Source organism: Taudactylus pleione, unplaced genomic scaffold (assembly GCF_031769625.1).
Source record: "Taudactylus pleione unplaced genomic scaffold, aTauple2 ptg000016l, whole genome shotgun sequence".
In the NCBI taxonomy this organism is placed as follows: Eukaryota; Metazoa; Chordata; class Amphibia; order Anura; family Myobatrachidae; genus Taudactylus; species Taudactylus pleione.
The window spans coordinates 15,157,827-15,176,078 of record NW_028284418.1 but is presented as its reverse complement, the minus strand read 5'-3'; the positions used below and the strand labels follow the sequence as shown (position 1 = coordinate 15,176,078).

General features: G+C 39.5%; 1 protein-coding gene across 2 annotated transcripts in view; it reads left to right on the top strand.

Annotated features, from left to right (window-relative positions):
• CSNK1D (casein kinase 1 delta) overlaps nucleotides 1–9,891 on the top strand; it is a 50,470-nt gene extending 40,579 nt beyond the window's left edge. For both annotated transcript variants that reach the window (XM_088474951.1, XM_088474960.1), the window contains one exon: nucleotides 8,177–9,891. In XM_088474951.1, coding sequence (XP_088331077.1) covers nucleotides 8,177–8,227 — 51 coding nt within the window. In that variant the 3' untranslated portion in view covers nucleotides 8,228–9,891. The remainder of the gene's footprint in view (nucleotides 1–8,176) is intronic.
• Nucleotides 9,892–18,252: the final 8,361 nt, after the last annotated feature.

Below are 18,252 nucleotides of genomic sequence, written 5' to 3'. Positions count from 1 at the left end.
TGGGAATGTTTGGAGGCCCAGTTGTCTGCAGCTTTTTCATAATCAGTCTGTAGGATCTGGTCTTTCTAGTGCAGAGTTCCCAAACTGCCATTACAGTTCATGTTTTAAGGATATCCATGCTTGAGCACAGGTGACTTAATTAGTACCACGATCAGTATTCTTTAACCTTCTGGAATCAGGCATGGTTATCCTTAAAACCTGGACTGTAATGCCGGAGTTTGGGAAACTCTGCTCTAGTAAAATCCGCTTCAGATTTAGTGTGCTCTGCTTCATGGAATTCCTTAAGCAGGTTTTTATTCATTTTAGAATAGAAAATCCTCTTTCACTTCAGCTGCACTTACAGGCAGTGGCTGCTCCTACCTATTGGGTAAGAGGGGCTGCCAGTTCGGCAGTACAGAGACAGTCCTGGCACCTACGTAATGGATCTAGCATGCGCCAGGACTAGCGTATGCGCACAAGCAGTGGTGGGATTGACTCATGCACACAAGCAAGGACTGCATCAACTTCTAGAGACTGCATTGGCTGCCATCCCTAGAAACTGGGTAGGGTTATGGGAAAGGCAGAGGAGTGGCTTCCTTTTGCGAGTGCTCTCCTCCTGGGATTGTCTATCCTGTGTGTGATTAGCAGATAGTGCTTCCAAAGGGAAGGGAAGCGTAGCCAGTGCACGGATTCACTGGCTCACTGGGGGTAAATACCCCACTGCTTACAGGTATAATTGGTCCAATAGCAGCTAAATTCGAAAAAGATTCTTTGACCGTAGTTGTTGAAAATGTAGATTTTTTTTATTTATTTTTTTCAATAGCACTAGTTCAAATAATGTTGATGCAACTGCGCATTCTAGTTTACTATTATCATAGTTCAAGATTGCAGGACTTCCATTTTTAGAATAATGCTCAAAAAGAATCACACAAGTCTCATTTTGATCAAGGCTCTATGTATGGAAAACTCCTGCAAACCTGGATATGATTAACATGTCTGGAAATCTTCCTTCTAGGTGGTTAACAACTGTGCCTATGTATTTACCGTAGATCTACACTGTTTAATCCTGATAAGCGATGTTTAGAGAAACATTTTTCATGCGAAACAGACTGATTCATAAGATGGAGCACCCTCGTCTGCACTGTGCTTGTTTGAAATCTGTCTCTGTTGTGACTTTAATTTCTCTTAAAAGAACAGCAATCTAAAGTTTTATTTATTTAAACTCTTACTCATTATGGGTAACATCTGGCTGATGTTTTCAACAGCACCCACACACTGCCCAACTGTGGGGTTTTTTTAGACACATGTTTTAACAGCACCTAGATACTGCCCCCACTTGTAGGCTGAACTGATAGCCAGCCCAGATGCTGCCCCACTTCCGTGACTACACAAAATGCCTGAAACGCAGAGAGTGTACACGGGAGGACCCTGTGTTTCTTTAATCGGCAACCGCACCCTTTTATACTGGGGGAGGGATCTTGTCTGACGCCGTCCAGAACTGTCAAGCGGCCAGTAAATCGTGATGCAATGACTTTACTTTATGAAACATCCGTGCAGTGCCGCATCAGTGCCTGGTGGCAGTAGATTTTTGCCAAACGGACTGGTCAAGAAAGAAAGCGTGGGAAGAACACTGGGTTCGATTTTCTTCTAGACATGGTTTCTACTAACTCGATATATTTCCAGGGAAATATTAGCCCAAATCCGATTTAAAAAAAAAAAAAAAAAGATGCAGCTCAATTTAACTACTTGCCTTTTTAGGTCAGCAAGGTTAACCATTAACGGTCAGCAATGACTGAAGCTGGATACACATCAGATGATGTGTACCCAGCCCAAGGTCGCAGGCGACTAGACCCATCAGCTGGCAAGTGCATAAACACTTGCCGATGACTGGTTCATTCTGCAGCATGGCATTGTTGGCGACATCCCGTCGGCCCTGCAGTAGGGCCGACGGGAGATGTAGTTAACGACCCAGGGGAGCACACTAGACGATGTATTAGGGTACACCCTAGATGATGTACTCAATATGTTGCTCTGATCCGAAGGATTGGACGACCTATCTAGTGTGTACCCAGCTTAACACAGCTGAATTTCACAATTGTTATCCAAGTGCAATCTATTCCTCCTTATAAAATATACTGGACTGTGTGTAGCGTTCCTGCTAGGCTGTTTTAGCGGGGTTCCGTGCCCTGCCCTTTTTGCAGCGCCCCACTAAAGCAACATGGTGGGTGTCCTCCTCACCTGTGGGCTGCAGTGTCCTGCGGGTGGGAAAAATAGCGGTGCAGCAATCGCCACCAGTGAATAGATGCAGGGCATCGCCATCTATTCACACAGAGAGGAGATCTTGGGGGCAGCCCGGTCTGTCCGTAAGTGCCGTGTACGCCCCCAAGAGTAATGAAAAGACCTGTCCCCTTTTCTCCTGACCATGCCCCTTTTCGGGGCACACGCCTTCGCCACGCACTACAATGTCCTTTCCAGGTCTGGCGCTGGACCTAGAGCGAACACTACTGTTTATAATATACAGTTGTTCTTGTAAGTTTGTGATCCATTCAGAATTTTCTATATTTCTGATGAAATTTTGGCCTAAAACTACCTCAGTCTTAAAAGTAGATAGAGAACCAAATCAAACAAATTAGACAAAAATTAGACGTGCTCATTTTATCAAAAAATGAGCCTGTACATCTTGTATGTTCTGTGGCCGCAGACATTCGAAAGTTTTTTTTTTTGTTTGTTTGTTTTTTAATATTCATGGAATCGAATTTTATAAAGCGTTCAATTGGTCTGTATTTTATATGATTGTGTTTTGGGTAGTAACCTTAGGATAGTCATAAATGTTTGTATATTTTATTTCAGCAGTTTATCACAGTGGTCTTGTTTGTTTTGTGTGTTTGCTACAGGATTGGCTGCTTTTTAACTTAGACATACCTTCCATTTTTGTTGTCTCTTACTATATCGCGCCTACTTCCCACCTTCTTTTTCCTATAGCTTTTCAATAGCCCATTTATTTCAGTAGAGTTTCCAACATATGAAGAAACTATTAAAACCAGTCAACAATTGAAATTAATGTGATAAATTCTGGTAATACCTAAACAGTACAGCCTGCCATATAACACTCAGTTATAGGTTTATTATAAAAAATAAAATAGTCCCAGTATGGGAGAGATCTCCCCCCTACCTGGCTTACAAACATTGAGAGACAACTTACATAAAAATGAGAGGGGTCCTCTCTTTCAAATGATTGGGCCTCTTAGTACTTATTATGTGATCACCATAGAATATGACACTGCACTTCGAAAAACATAAGGTTCCCATGGATGGACTCACCTCAGTTAATGCGGTAAGTTTTCGAATGTAAAAAATTGCAGGTCTTGGTGGGGCACAATATTATTCTTAAATAGCCAGCAAAGCAGGAACCACATGTAAATAAAACCTATCTTTGTTAATATATGGGAAAGAGTGTTTTAGATCACCATTTTTTCAGGATCTTGCACCCAAATGTTATTTGCCGTGTTAGAGTAAAAAGACCACTGGTATTATCTGATAATGCATGGTCTTCTGAAAACAACAATGCATCATTTGTGTGGCTCCTGCTTGAAAATATAAGCAATATTGTTGGTAAAACGTGACTGGCATAAACTTAAAAAAATTGGCTCAACACAGGACTGAACCCTCAGCAGCAAAGGGGTTAAATAAGATCATAAATGCCATAACATACTTCAAAAGCGTATATTCAGCTATTAATGACATGTGTTGAGCTGTTATATCCTGCAGCAGCCACTGTAATCAGCACCAATGACAGTAAAATCTAATAATCCTCAGGCCATGGAGGGCTTGGTCTGCAATTAGAGCAAACGCATATGTTTTAGCATAAATGGGCAAACATTTGCTGATTTAATATCTAGAATCTAGCAGGACCTTTTTAAGGTGCCAGGTACATGTGCAGCAACTGAAATCTATAGGAAATGCTCCCAATCATTAGTTCGCAGCAGTAACAGATTCTCTGTCTACCTGGCTCTGGTATTTATAAAACCCAGACATACAGTTAAGCTGCTATCAAAGCAAGACGAGACGGGTATTAACGTGGTCTAAGTAACTTATGATAGCGCGACAGACGGTATCATTCCTAAAGTAGGGGGTTAGCCTAAAATGAACTGTTGTGAATTCCAAGAACTGATGACAACATATGCTGTGATTATTAGAACTAGCAATGTTGACAGTAATTTTGGTTTTAGCTTTTTTTTTTTTTTCAACTATTGCTTTGGATGTCTTTAATTTTAAATACATAACTTTTTGTTATGTGTAATGATATAATGCTTGCTTGAATTCGATTGTGTGGCCTTTGGCTCAGTGGGGGCTTAGTGCAAGCTCTTGTCTCTGAGCAGGCTTTAAATTGCAAATCTTGAGCTGTAAAGCTCTCTAGCAAACATGCTTTTCCCTTTCCTGTTTATTACTGTGATCAGGACAATAATAATATTGATAAAGGAAAGTTGGGATGGCCTAAAACTTGTATCTTGCGTTTGGTGTGGAGTGTGCACATTTTTGTATAACTGCTTACACATCAATTGGAAAAGCATGTATACTGTATGTAATCCAATAAAACAACCAGTCTTGCAGGTACAGCCGGTTTTGTTTTGCATGTCATTCATATATATAATTTTTTTTATTTATTTTTTTTCAGTTAGTTTTATAAAGATTAATATTTTTTTACTTTTAAAGATGTGTTGATGGAGGGGAAAAATATATGTAACAAATTCCATAGTTTAACTGGAGTTCTGAAGGTCATTTTCACCTTATGTTAGCATTGCATGATATGGTGCAATCTATGTTCTGTAGCTTTGGAGATTAATTTCCGTTGAACTATGTCCTAGTAATATTGGTATAGGCGAGAACTCCTGTAGGTAGCCATTTCTTACCTGACAAGTATTCTATGACAGCAGGCATATATACAGGGGCTCCCATGCCTATCCTGTACTTGTGTGTGCCTCTTCTCAAGTACCGCATCATTCTACCAACTGGGAAGATGACTCCAGCCCTGGCTGAGCGGGATAGTTTGGTGGTTTTCTTCTTTCCCCCCCCCCCCCCCCTCGAGCAGACATGTTTACGGTCTAATTAAATATTTTGAGCAGAAAGAACTGCTACAATTCCTGGTGCTATTAATAGATATATTAATAATCAAAGATCAGCTGCAAGTAATGGCGGTTGGGTTAGGACCACAGAGAGAAACCTCTGGTAAAACACATATTGCATATATAATGATTACTGCGCAGAGTTTTGAAATATATACAGTTGTAAACACAATTGTTTTGTAAATAGATCTGCTCTCTAATAGGAACACATGAGGCTTGTTTTAATAAAGCATTAATCTGGTTTACTTAAGTAAAAAATGAGCACTTATAAGAGACAAATGTTTCAATAAACAAATAACATTTCAAAGGTAGTGAAAGTGATTGTAATTATAACCTAAATCCAAGCCACAAAAAATAAGCTAGTTTGTTGCAATAAACAACTTGATTTTCAATAAGCATCTATTTCAGCACCGCAATAAAATAAATTAATCTGTTTTAGTCAATGCAGTCTCTAATTCATATGTATAGAAACATGCTAATCGAATGAATACACTGTCACACAATGGTACTCCGTACATTAATATATGGCCCCCATAACACAAGGTAACCCCCAGTTTATAGAGTCTTGATTGTCTGTTTTCATTAGCACAATATCTGCAGAGTCCTCTCTTGTGCAGTCATGTGTATGATATAGATATATAAAAATAATATGGACCCCATAGCAGCTGTATCAATGAAATCGCTGGCATAAGAAAGCTTGTCATACAAATTATTTTATTAATGGCATTTGGATGACCTTGTAATGAGTCAGACTGCTTAGACTAATGAGGAGAGGCCTTTACTGTAGCTTATATTAGATGCTTAATCCAAGAGGGTGTATCTAACCAATAGTAGGAAAAAGGCAGAGTCTCAGAATCAACATTGTGGGCCTGATTCACACCCGCTCGAGAGCGCTGAGCGCTCGCAAGCGGGTCAATGTTGCCCTAGTGCGCATGTGCACGACGGAGGGAGCTCCGTCGTGCGCATGTGCGAGACCCGAATAGCGACGGCCAAGCCGTCGCTATGGGTCTCGCACCAAAGGGGGCGTGCTGTCGATGGTGATTGACAGCACGCCCCCTTTGGTGAGTGTGCCGGGGGCGTGGCTGCCCAGACGGAGGCGTTCCCAGTGGGCCAAAAGCACTCCGGGCTTGCGGCATACGAGACCCTACTGCAAGGGTCTCGTTGCAAGCCCGATGGTCTTGACCATCGCGGCCATCTTTTTGGCCGCTTGCATAAGCTGAGGGTGGTCACCCACAGCTATGCGAGCGGCCAGGAGGCCGCTCCAGTAATAGGTAGGACGGCCGTGATTCAGAGCGAGCGCTCTTGTCAGAGCGTCCGGCTCTGAATCAGGCCTTGTGTGTTTTATGTATGTTTTTTTTCTCTAGTAAATGTCCAAAACGTTGTTCCTATTAAATTGTGATGGTAATGAATAATTTAGAGAAATGTGAAATTTTCCATCATTAACTACATTTAGTGTCTAATGCAGTTCTGGTTAAATTGTTCTTAAAGTGGGTTTATTGCCTACACATATTGGAGGTAGCCCTTTTGTGTGCTTAACAAGTATTTAAGAGAAGGGATTCTATTGGGTCAATGCAATTAGGAACGAGTTTGCGAAATTGAGTTTGTATCAAGAAACTTGCATGAATGCGCGCACCCGGGAAATTAGAAGAATTCATTAGAATTGCCAATATGCAGGTCTCGCTGAGAAACTGTGCGACTTTTCTTCACAATGGGACCTCAGAGAAGTGCATGAAAAAAAACAACTGAGATAGCAGGAACATATAGCAGGCTGTTAGTGGACATGAGAAAAGTTGTAATGGTTCTTAAAAGGCATCAAATGCATAGTTTGTGCACTTTTTATTAATGGTTAAAAATTATAGGAGGCAAGTGTATTTCAGCAAATATATAGTCTTTCCAGCATTTTGGGGTACAGAAAACTGTCTGTGTGGTAATTTTTCAGTGTTATTCCAACTGTATACAAACCTGTATAAAAAACACTTACCTCTCATCTGCAAGTTCAAAAACCTCTCTTCCGTCAATAAAACATTCATCCACACAACAGCCCACATAATTTACTCCCCCACACACCTGTCCCACATCATTTACACCGCCTGGATCTTGTCCCACATCATTTACACCTCCAGGATCCTGTCCCACATCATTTACACCTCCGCATACCTGTCCCACATCATTTACACCTCCGCATACCTGTCCCACATCATTTACACCTCCACATACCTGTCCCCACATCAATTACACCTCCGCATACCTGTCCCCACATCAATTACACCTCCGCATACCTGTCCCCACATCAATTACACCTCCGCATACCTGTCCCCACATCATTTACACATCCGCATACCTGTCTCCACATCATTTACACCTCCCATGTATCATTTAGCCGGGATCCAGTCAAGATGTCGGACATCAGTATAAATATTGCAGGTTAGAGTTAGACTGGGTCAAGGGGGGTTAGGGTTAAACTGCAGGGAGGGTAATTAGGCACCACCAGGGGGACGTTAGGGTTAGGCTCCGACCGGGGATGATTAGGTTTAGGGTGCGGGGAGGTTAGGGTTAGGCACCATTAGGGGAGGGTTAGAGGGGGGGTTAGGTTACTTACCGGCCCCTGTCGGAATCTTCACTATCGGGATGCCGCTGTCTGTCTTCTGACCGCCGGCATCCCGTCCGCCTGTATATCATACCGTTTCCATTTAACCCATTATTGAGCTTTCTAGAGAAATTCACATGAAAACTGACATGTCTTTATTGGCCAAATTATGCTTCTGCACCGTCCTGATATTTTTAATTTTAAAGATTTTTCCCTACCTTTTCACCTGCACAGACAAAAAAGCACGAATTTCCGCTGAAAAATCAATGCTAGTCTGGAATTGAATTTGCTAAGATGGCTCGCAGGACCCAACTCGCACCTAATTGAATTGACCCCCTAGATTTACTAGGAGTTAGTGATGACATTGGGATGTGTGATCAAGCCTATGCATTCTCTAGGAATTAGTTTGGCTGCCTCCATTGTGTATAGTTGACATACTGTTTAATTTTATTTGATATTTATTAATATTTGTATCCCTGCATTGCAGATTCCCAGTCGGGTTGCTTCCAGCGGTTTCCCTTCTACAGTCCACCGATGAACACACATTCCCTGTGGAGGGTGGATAAATGCATGGCTAATCTTTCAATGATTTCACTAGCAAAACAAAAAAAAAAACCTAATTTGGAAAATGTCACAACCACAACTACAAAACCCCGAATTTGAAGCAACCAAATCAAAATGGAGCTTTACGTGCTTTTTACCAAGATTATATTGTGAGCAATTACCAGCTGGTGAAGTGGCGTTATTGGAGGAGTGAGATGCTCTTAGCAGAACTTTTGAGCACCAGTTCAAGAGTAGACTTATTAAGCGCCAAATACAGAATTGCCATTTTATTTTACTTTTCAGGGGCCCTTTTTATTCTTCTGTATCGATTATATGGTTTTGTATCTGTTTTTTTTGTTAAACAATTTTACCTGTATAAATGTGCCAGATCTGTCCGTTTTGCTTCCGCATGTGAGAAGAGCTGAGGTTCAGTGGCAGTGATATTACTGTTGAGAGAGCATGTAAGTACAGATGGGCTTAATTTAATTTTGTTGTTTTTGTTTGTTTTTCTCCCTTCCCTTTTACTGGTTTTAGTTTAGTGAAAAACAAGTTTTTTTTGTTTTTGTTTTTTTTTGTTCCCCCCTTTTTATTTTGTTTTGTTTTTATTGGTTAATAAAGCATTCCTATGCACACCTAATTAAACCGCTTCTTCAAAAAGTTCAGCAGAGCACTGTTCTTGGAGCACTTGCGTTCATTTATATCGCGTCAACATTTTTGCGTTCTCTGCATTTTTTTTTTTTTTTTTTACTGAAATGACTCAATGCTTTTAGGAGGTTTTTAGGTTTGTCACCCACCTCCTTTCTTCAGTGGTGGTACTTTTAGAACATGTTAATGGTCTTGTAAAGAAGATGCCTGTGACTCCACATTGGCAAAATTCAATATATTTTTTTTTTCTTATTTTGTAGCATTGCCATCCTGGAGGGTATGGTATTAAGCATCGCGGTATCGCCGTAGCAGGTAAAAGGTGAAGGCCACTAAGTGTTTGTCGAAGTAACTGAATTGTTAAACTTGTTCATATAATCAGCACAGGCCCTTGATAAAGATGTAATATCATAGGACCAGTTACCCATCCGTGGGTTGTGCAATATTAACGAATGTCTAAATTTTGTGAGGTGGGTGGGAGATGGGGTGGGTTTCAAATGTTTGATGTGGTCTTCAGCTGTGATTTTTAAAGGTAAAATTTCTTCATTCAGTAGACTTCACAATACTTTAATGGTACAGGGTGCAGTCTGGTAGATGGATATTTACAATAGGTAAGGCTTTGTGTTTATTACTGAGTATTTCTAAAATGTGAGGATTGTAATGGAAGGAGTTGTCTGTGTACGCTAGTTAACATGTAATACTTTACGCATGTCCCATGTTCTCTGTACAATTCTTCACAATGTGCTTTCTCTGTAAATATCTGTGAATGTCCCGTTAACTAACCAATTTTTTCTAACCACTGTACACAAGGTCGTATTTCTTTACATACTGTCTGAAAGCATAGTAAATTAAAATCGAGGGGAGTGCCCATTCCCCCATATGCCATAATGACAGAAGGATTTTCTTGGAGACATAATAAATCCTGTACATTGATACTTATTGCTCAGAAAACAACTTGTATCACTACTGTATTTGTGTACTTTACAAAGTGTGTAAATAATAAATTCGTAACTTCTACATTTCTCTTGCATTTTTATTCATTTTGGTTATTATTTTACAACTAATTGTAGTATGAGAAAATGGAACCTGAGCTTTGCATTGCCAGCACTTTACACCTGTAGACAGTTTCATCCCACAGTTGCCCAAAGATAAATTTAGTACTGTGTAGTTCTGTTCTACTTGAATCATTTTTTTTTGTATTGCAAACTCTTGATAAATGTATTATTTTAGTTAAAAATATTACTGACCAACATTGTATAATATACTCACATGCCGTCTGGTCCAACATGAAATATATATTTAAGGTTTTAAATTAATTTCTAAACCCTTTGCGCAGCATGTATAATTCTCTGCTGGACATTAACTTATCTGATGCAGCGACAGCCATTTTAACACACAGGGAATGTAAGCCAATGAAATACACATACAAAATAAGGATGGTGAGAAGCACAGATAAATACACCTAGTAGCCCCTACAAGAGGTGAAAGGCTAGAGGTCCAAGGTTGGGAATCAGTGGTGTAAAGGCTCATACACATTAAACGATATGCTCCATGAGCGATATCGTTAAGTGTTTCCCCTGCACTGCCGGGCTCAATGTCGTTGACGACATTGAGAATACACACTGAACGATATCGTTCAGTGACGGCACCCTCCCTCATCCCTGTACTTGCAGCACCTGATGATGATATAGTCAGGTTGCTCTGCAAAATACTGAAAGACATAGTTTAACGATCCATGTGAGCGCGCATTGTTAACTCTGTCTTGCATACACACTGGAAGATATTGAACGCGATGAACAATATCGTTCATATTGTCCAACTTATCGTCTAGTGTGTATGCAGCATTAGAGGTAGATTTATACCCCTTTCACACGCAGCCTAAATACCCAGGTTTGTGCCGATGCGCGCACACATACCAACCCATGACTAAACTAATGTGAAAGGGGCCAACCTGGGTCAGTCTCACGAGTCCGCGACCCTGCTCGGTAGCAGGGCTATTCTCTGGTCCGACACAGCTCGCCTATAGTGATGGCATGACCCGGTTTGCTGTGACCACACCCCTCTGAAGAAATCCTTAATGGAAGAAACGCGTTAGTATTTTGGTATAACGCTGACACCAGATTACTTGTTGCTGGCAAAAAAATATTCTCGTGGATCTTGCGTTCCTCCTCCTGCTGCCGCTATACACATGGACTCCAGCGCAAGTGAGGACCAATACCCACACCGCTCTTTCAGCTAAGAAATAGCTGAGCTGTCAGCCGACATCCCGCTCATGTTATGTCAGGGCCCGGCAGATACAATGTGTGAACTGGAAGTTCCTCATACGGACTTCTTAGTACAGCCCATCAGCATATTAACCAGCTATCGAACAGGAGCTGCACGTGCAAATCAAGGTTCAGTGAAACCCCACTATATGCTTGAAATCTGTACCACAGGAAAGTGACTATCTTGTAAATCCTACAGCTTTAAACGGTGCTTGCTTTATAAGGCTGTATAGAACCAACTCACATACAGCGTGCATATCTAACAGCAGGGTCTGAGGATCCTCACTCAGATATCCCACGATAACACTGGTGTACGGACATTTGTGTCTGGATATTTTCTATTAAAATAACCCAAAGTGACTATTGAAGAAGGGTATTCTGGAAATGTCCTATTAACTTTTTAATGCATATTTATTTAGCTGGATGCGGCTGAGTGTTATATATAATATGAAATATTAGAGCACAAAAAGGGGGCGCCACATCGTGTATCAAATATAGACAAAAGTTTTATTACATAAAAAACAAAGACTCCAGGTCAGCGTGCGTACCAAAGTAGGCAGTCTAAAACCACCGCAAGCATAAACAGTGAGATAACAATAAGGCTGGTGTTTCACCCGAACGTCTCCAGGATCTATTCCAGCCAGTCAAGCAGTAACAGAGGGTCACGCCAGGCCAAGCCCCAACATGTTTCGTCCTTGGACTTCGTCAGGAGGCTGGCTGGCGTTGTTCAGAAGAGGGTTTAAATAGCAGTTCTTGCTCCCATTAAGCAGGTGTATCTTCTTATACCAATTAATTAACTGCTTGTCACAGATTGCAACAGTGTTAATTTAAAAAGTAAAACTACTACAGCACATGTATGAACATATTTGCATCATTACAAAATACGATTAAAACATAAATATGCTATCTAATAATAACAGGATACTAAAATCAATGTATCTGCAAGATAAAAAAATTAAATAAAAACATGTTAAAACTGCATACACAGATATATAAACCAAAGAAACTATATCAAATAAGGAATAATCAGTCCCATTATAAACAAGTGGACAAAGGTAAAACAATTCATTCCCTTAAAAACGGGGTAATATCATACCCCTCATTTAACCCATTGGGGTGCAGAGTATTTAAGGTGATAATCCAAAAGGATTCTCTTTTGGCTAATATGTTTTCCCTATTACCACCCTTCATATCTGGTCGAATATGTTCTAGTCCCATAAATTTCAACGCTGCTGGATTATTACTTTGCCATTTTTTAAAATGCCTGGGTACACTATGGTTTTCTACACCATTTTATATATTTCTAAGATGTTCTAATATCCTAATTTTTAAAACACTTTGTTTTACCCACACAAAATTTTCCACACCCACATATTAATAAATAGATTACAAAAGTGGTGTTACAAGTAATGAAATGTTTGACCTTAAATTCTTTTCCTGCATTGCTCCTGAAAATTTTTTGTCTATTCAAACCATGAGGACATACTTTGCAGTTACCACAAGTGAAAAATCCCTCAGTTTTCATGAAGGATCCAGATGCATTTGTTCCCCTATCAACAATCATAGGAAGCAAACTAGGGGATAAAAAGGATTTCAGAGTGCGAGCTCTCCTAAAAATAACGTCAGGTTTTTCTGGCATAATAGTAGATAAAATTGGATCCATTCTTATAATGTGCCAGTATTTATTCAAAATTTTATATACCTCCTGACTAGAAGAACTAAATTCAGTGATGAACGAACATTTAGTATTCTCTGTATCCTTCTTCACTACACTTTTATTATTGTTATAACTAATTAGATTTTTTCTTTCTAAAGTCCTGGCTCTTTCAATGGCAGCATTAATTAAAGCAGTAGGATAGCCCTTTTCTAAAAATCTCTGCCTGTAAACTTCAGCAAGTTCATTAAATTTAACAAGGGAACTACAATTACGTCTCAACCTTACTAGCTGTGAAAAAGGTAAATTTTTCTTCCATCTATTATGATGGCAGCTACGATAGTCTAAATAACTATTGCAGTCTACCTTCTTAAAAAATGTGTGTGTCTGTAACTCATTATTACCCTGAGCACATGTTTCAATGGTTAAAACCAAGTCTAAAAATTAAATTTCTTTATTATTAAAATTCGATGTAAAACTAAGATTAAAATCATTAATATTCAAACACCTTACAAAATCATCAAAGCTATCTTTATCACCCCTCCAAATCACTAAGATATCATCGATATAGCGTTTAAATAAAATAATATTATCATGATAGGGGTTTTATGTCAATATATGTTGTTGTTCCCACTCTCCCATGTATAAATTCGCCAGACTGGGTGCACAGATCGTCCCCATCGCACAACCGCAAGTCTGGAGATAAAACGCATCTAGAAAGGTAAAATAATTGTGTTTGAGTACAAATTCAAGACAATCTCTTATAAAAGTAATTTTTGCTAAAGTCATCATGGGATCCAGCTTTAACACATTAAAAATGCTGGTCAAGCATTTCTCATGGGGGATAGAAGTATATAATGATTCCACATCAATTGTCCCCCAACAATAATCGTCTTTTCAATTAAACGTATCTAACATTTGCAGAACATGTGTTGAATCTTTGATATAGGTATCTAATTGGACTACATATGGTTTTAAAAAAATATCCACGTATTCTGAAATTCTGGCACTCAAGGAATTTATCCCAGACACAATCGGGCGACCCGGCGGTACGTCCCGATTCTTGTGTACCTTGGGTAAATAATATATATTTGCTCTACGCGGATATATATTAAACAAATAATCATATTCATCGTTAGTTAAAACTTGTGAATTTAACCCATGGTCCACCAAAACTTTTAATTCATTTAAAAACTCTTTTGTAGGATCCCCTTTAAGTTTTATGTAGGATTTATCATCTGCTAAAAGTCTAAACATCTCTTTCTCATAATCAGCCCGGTCTAGAATGACTGTACCCCCTCCCTTATCGGCCTTTTTAATAACCAAGTTTTTATTTTCTACCAATTTTTTCAAAGAAAGATTTTCTGCTGCTGTTAAATTCTTCCTCTGATTAACAGTAGTGCTGCATAATTGCTCCAAATCCTTCTTTACTAATTGTGAAAACATATCAATGTATGAGCCCCTCAATTCTACAGGGTAAAAAACAGACTTATTTTTTAGACCAGAAGATGACACTATTTTATCTTGTTCATAATTTCTTAAAGGGGCAAGGGATTTATTATTTTGCCTAATAAAATGTCTTTTTAAAGTCATTTTCCGAGCAAACAGACTTAAGTCTATCTGAAGATTAACATTTTTACTAACAACATTAGGGGCATATGATAACCCTTTTGACAATAATTGTTCATCAGAACGAGAAAGTGGAATTTTTGATAAGTTAAAAATACCTGTCACATTCGGTTCTATAATATCATTCTTTTTTTGTGAGGTTCCCTTTCCCCCTCTTTTACCTCGTCTTCGCAGAATCTTTTTTTGAACACGGGGGTATATTGTTCTCGATCCATATTTCCCAGGAACACCTCCCTTTTTCATCCTCCTAAAAAAGGCCTTTTAATTACAGGTGAAAATTCTTTGTCACGAAATGTGTTCAAAGTACTAAACCTGTTTTTTAGGGGAAAAGGGTAAAGGCTGGGTGATCTATTCAAATTTTTACGTGCTTTGTCCTTACTGACTTTTTGCCACCGAGGTGGTAACTGTTCCCACTGTTTTTTAACTCTTGGAGAATCCAGCCTGGGAATCACCTCTGGTTTCCCTATTCTCCATGCGGGTACTGTACTCTGTTTCAAAGCAGGCCGTAAATTAAAATTCTCAGACTCTGCTTTATCCACTTTTTTGGTTAAGTACTGATTAAATTCACTAAATTCATTTGTATCCTTTACAGGCTCCATTTGTTGTTCTAAAAGGGACATTTCTTTTTCTAGCTCCTCTAGCATTTTTTTTCTTCTCATAGACAATTAACCTCATCAGACAAAAGTTGTATTACATAAAAAAAAAAACAAAGACTCCAGGTCAGCGTGCGTACCAAAGTAGGCGGTCTAAAACCACCACAAGCATAAACAGTGAAATAACAATAAGGCTGGTGTTTCACCCGAACGTCTCCAGGATCTATTCCAGCCAGTCAAGCAGTAACAGAGGGTCACGCCAGGCCAAGCCCTAACATGTTTCGTCCTTGGACTTCGTCAGGAGGCTGGCTGGCGTTGTTCAGAAGAGGGTTTAAATAGCAGTTCTTGCTCCCATTAAGCAGGTGTATCTTCTCATACAAATTAATTAACTGCTTGTCACAGATTGCAACAGTGTTAATTTAAAAACGTTGAAATTTATGGGACTAGAACATATTCGACCAGATATGAAGGGTGGTAATAGGGAAAACATATTAGCCAAAAGAGAATCCTTTTGGATTATCACCTTAAATACTTTGCACCCCAATGGGTTAAATGAGGGGTATGATATTACCCCGTTTTTAAGGGAATGAATTGTTTTACCTTTGTCCACTTGTTTATAATGGGACTGATTATTCCTTATTTGATATAGTTTCTGTGGTTTATATATCGGTGTATGCAGTTTTAACATGTGTTTATTTAATTTTTTTATCTTTCAGATACATTGATTTTAGTATCCTGTTGTTATTAGATAGCATATTTATATGTTTTAATCATATATTTTGTAATGATGCAAATATGTTCATACATGTGCTGTAGTAGTTTTACTTTTTAAATTAACACTGTTGCAATCTGTGACAAGCAGTTAATTAATTTGTATAAGAAGATACACCTGCTTAATGGGAGCAAGAACTGCTATTTAAACCCTCTTCTGAACAACGCCAGCCAGCCTCCTGACGAAGTCCAAGGACGAAACATGTTGGGGCTTGGCCTGGCGTGACCCTCTGTTACTGCTTGACTGGCTGGAATAGATCCTGGAGACGTTCGGGTGAAACACCAGCCTTATTGTTATCTCACTGTTTATGCTTGCGGTGGTTTTAGACTGCCTACTTTGGTACGCACGCTGACCTGGAGTCTTTGTTTTTTATGTAATAAAACTTTTGTCTATATTTGATGCACGATGTGGCGCCCCCTTTTTGTGCTCTAATATTTCAGATTTCCACCCAGTCGGATCTGGGTCTGTGTGAGGGGAAGACGCCGGCTGATTGCTGTGGCTGCTGGCCTGTGCACTATTAAGATTTCAATTGAAACCAAAAAGACACAGTCCAGTGTGTCTCTGTGAAATCACTTCAGGACTGTGGTATCCTGTCCTATTTCATTGACTATTTTGTACTAGCGCACTGACTTTTTTTTGTTGTTTTTTATATATATATATATATATATATATATATATATATATATATATACACACACACACACACAAATAGTCAATAGGGTGGCACTCCCATATAATAACACTTCTCCGGTGCCTTCTGTGTAAGCGCCCACAGGAGCTCCAACATATATCACCCGGTCGGCGGCACTCGGTCTCAAAGAAAGTCACTTGCAGCAGGTAACTGATATTAACGTTTCGATGTTTATTCCATCGTCTTCAGAATATAAATAAAACAACAAGCAATACTCACTTAAATACCGTCACCACCATGTGCACAGCCAAAGCCTCCGGAAGCAGCTCAGCGGCGCCCTCATACTGACGTCACCAGTGCGTCCAGTTGTCTTGGTAACCAATCGTGATTTTAAAACAAAACACAGAGCAACAACATACTGTAGACGTACACCAATAATACATATCGTATATTATGGATACAAGCATCCATTTAATCTCCTCATGTATGTCATATAAACTTTAAGATTTGTGTTGGACCAATATATCACACACACACACACACACACAGTGGTGGCCAAAATTGCGGACACTTTTTGAATTTGAAAGTTTTTCACCTTCGAATGCTTAATAAAACTGTTACACTTCATGCAGTGCAATGATTCATATATAAAATGAAGAAATTTAGTGCTGAATTCAACACAATTAACAAAGGTCAAATATTTGCATTACAAGGGAAGTTCTGCAGTGAAAACAACACCTAGGGTGAAAATCCATGTGCACTTATGATGTTACTGTCCTATCAGTATTTCGTTGGGTATCCTTTATTTTTCAAGACAGCAGCACAGCTGGCATTGAGCCAACCAATGTTTGGAGCTCTTCCTTCTTTATTATGTGATGCCATGAGACAATTACAGCCTCAATTAATTGTCTTTTATTGGACCAACGCCTCGGACGTACCAGTTTTTTCAAACTGAACCACAAATGTTCTATGGGGTTCAGGTCTGGGCTATTTCCTGGCCATCACAGCAGCTGTATGTAATTCTCCGTGAACCACTGTTTGCATATATGTGCAGGGAGCTAAATCCTGCTGGGAAAAAAATCTCTGATAGAAGGTAGAAGTTTTGGTTGTAGGATGGTGTCAATGTACTTTCTGCTGTTCAGTGTGCCATCTATGACATAAAGGCGGCCTATAGCATCTGCTGTCATACATGCCCAGATCATAACACTTGTAGGATTCTTTGTTGTCGCTTGAATGCAGTCTGGATATACCTCTTCCCCGTTGCGACGTCTCACATATTTTCTCCCATCGCTATCAAATATCGATATCTTAGTTTCGTCACTCCAGATCACTTGTTTCCACTGACCTTCTGTCCATGTAATGTGTTTGTTTGCCCACTGTACTCGTTTCTGCCGCTGCTTTTTATTTAGCAATGGTTTTGTTCAGGGAATCCTACCTTTTAGGCCAACCTCCGTTAGTCTTCTCCGTACCGTTCTTGCTCTGCCAAAAACACCAGTTGAACTCAGTTCACTGCTAATGGCCGCAGATGACATCCATCTGTCCCCTGACACAAATTAGTTTTATTCTTCATCAACAGCTGTTATGCACTTTTTCCGGCCTTTTCCTTCTTTGTTTTGTATAGATTGTGTTTCCTGATAGCGGAAACAAAACTTTCGTACTCCTGATGTTGTCACATTCCCACCAACTTCTCTCGCAATTGCTGCATACGAAAGACCATTTACACGTAACACCACAATCCTGGATCTCTTCCTGGGTGACATTGTTGTATTTATTTTTTACACCCTCAATAGCACTAAGCAATACACACAAACATCCAACCATAATTGCACTTCAGT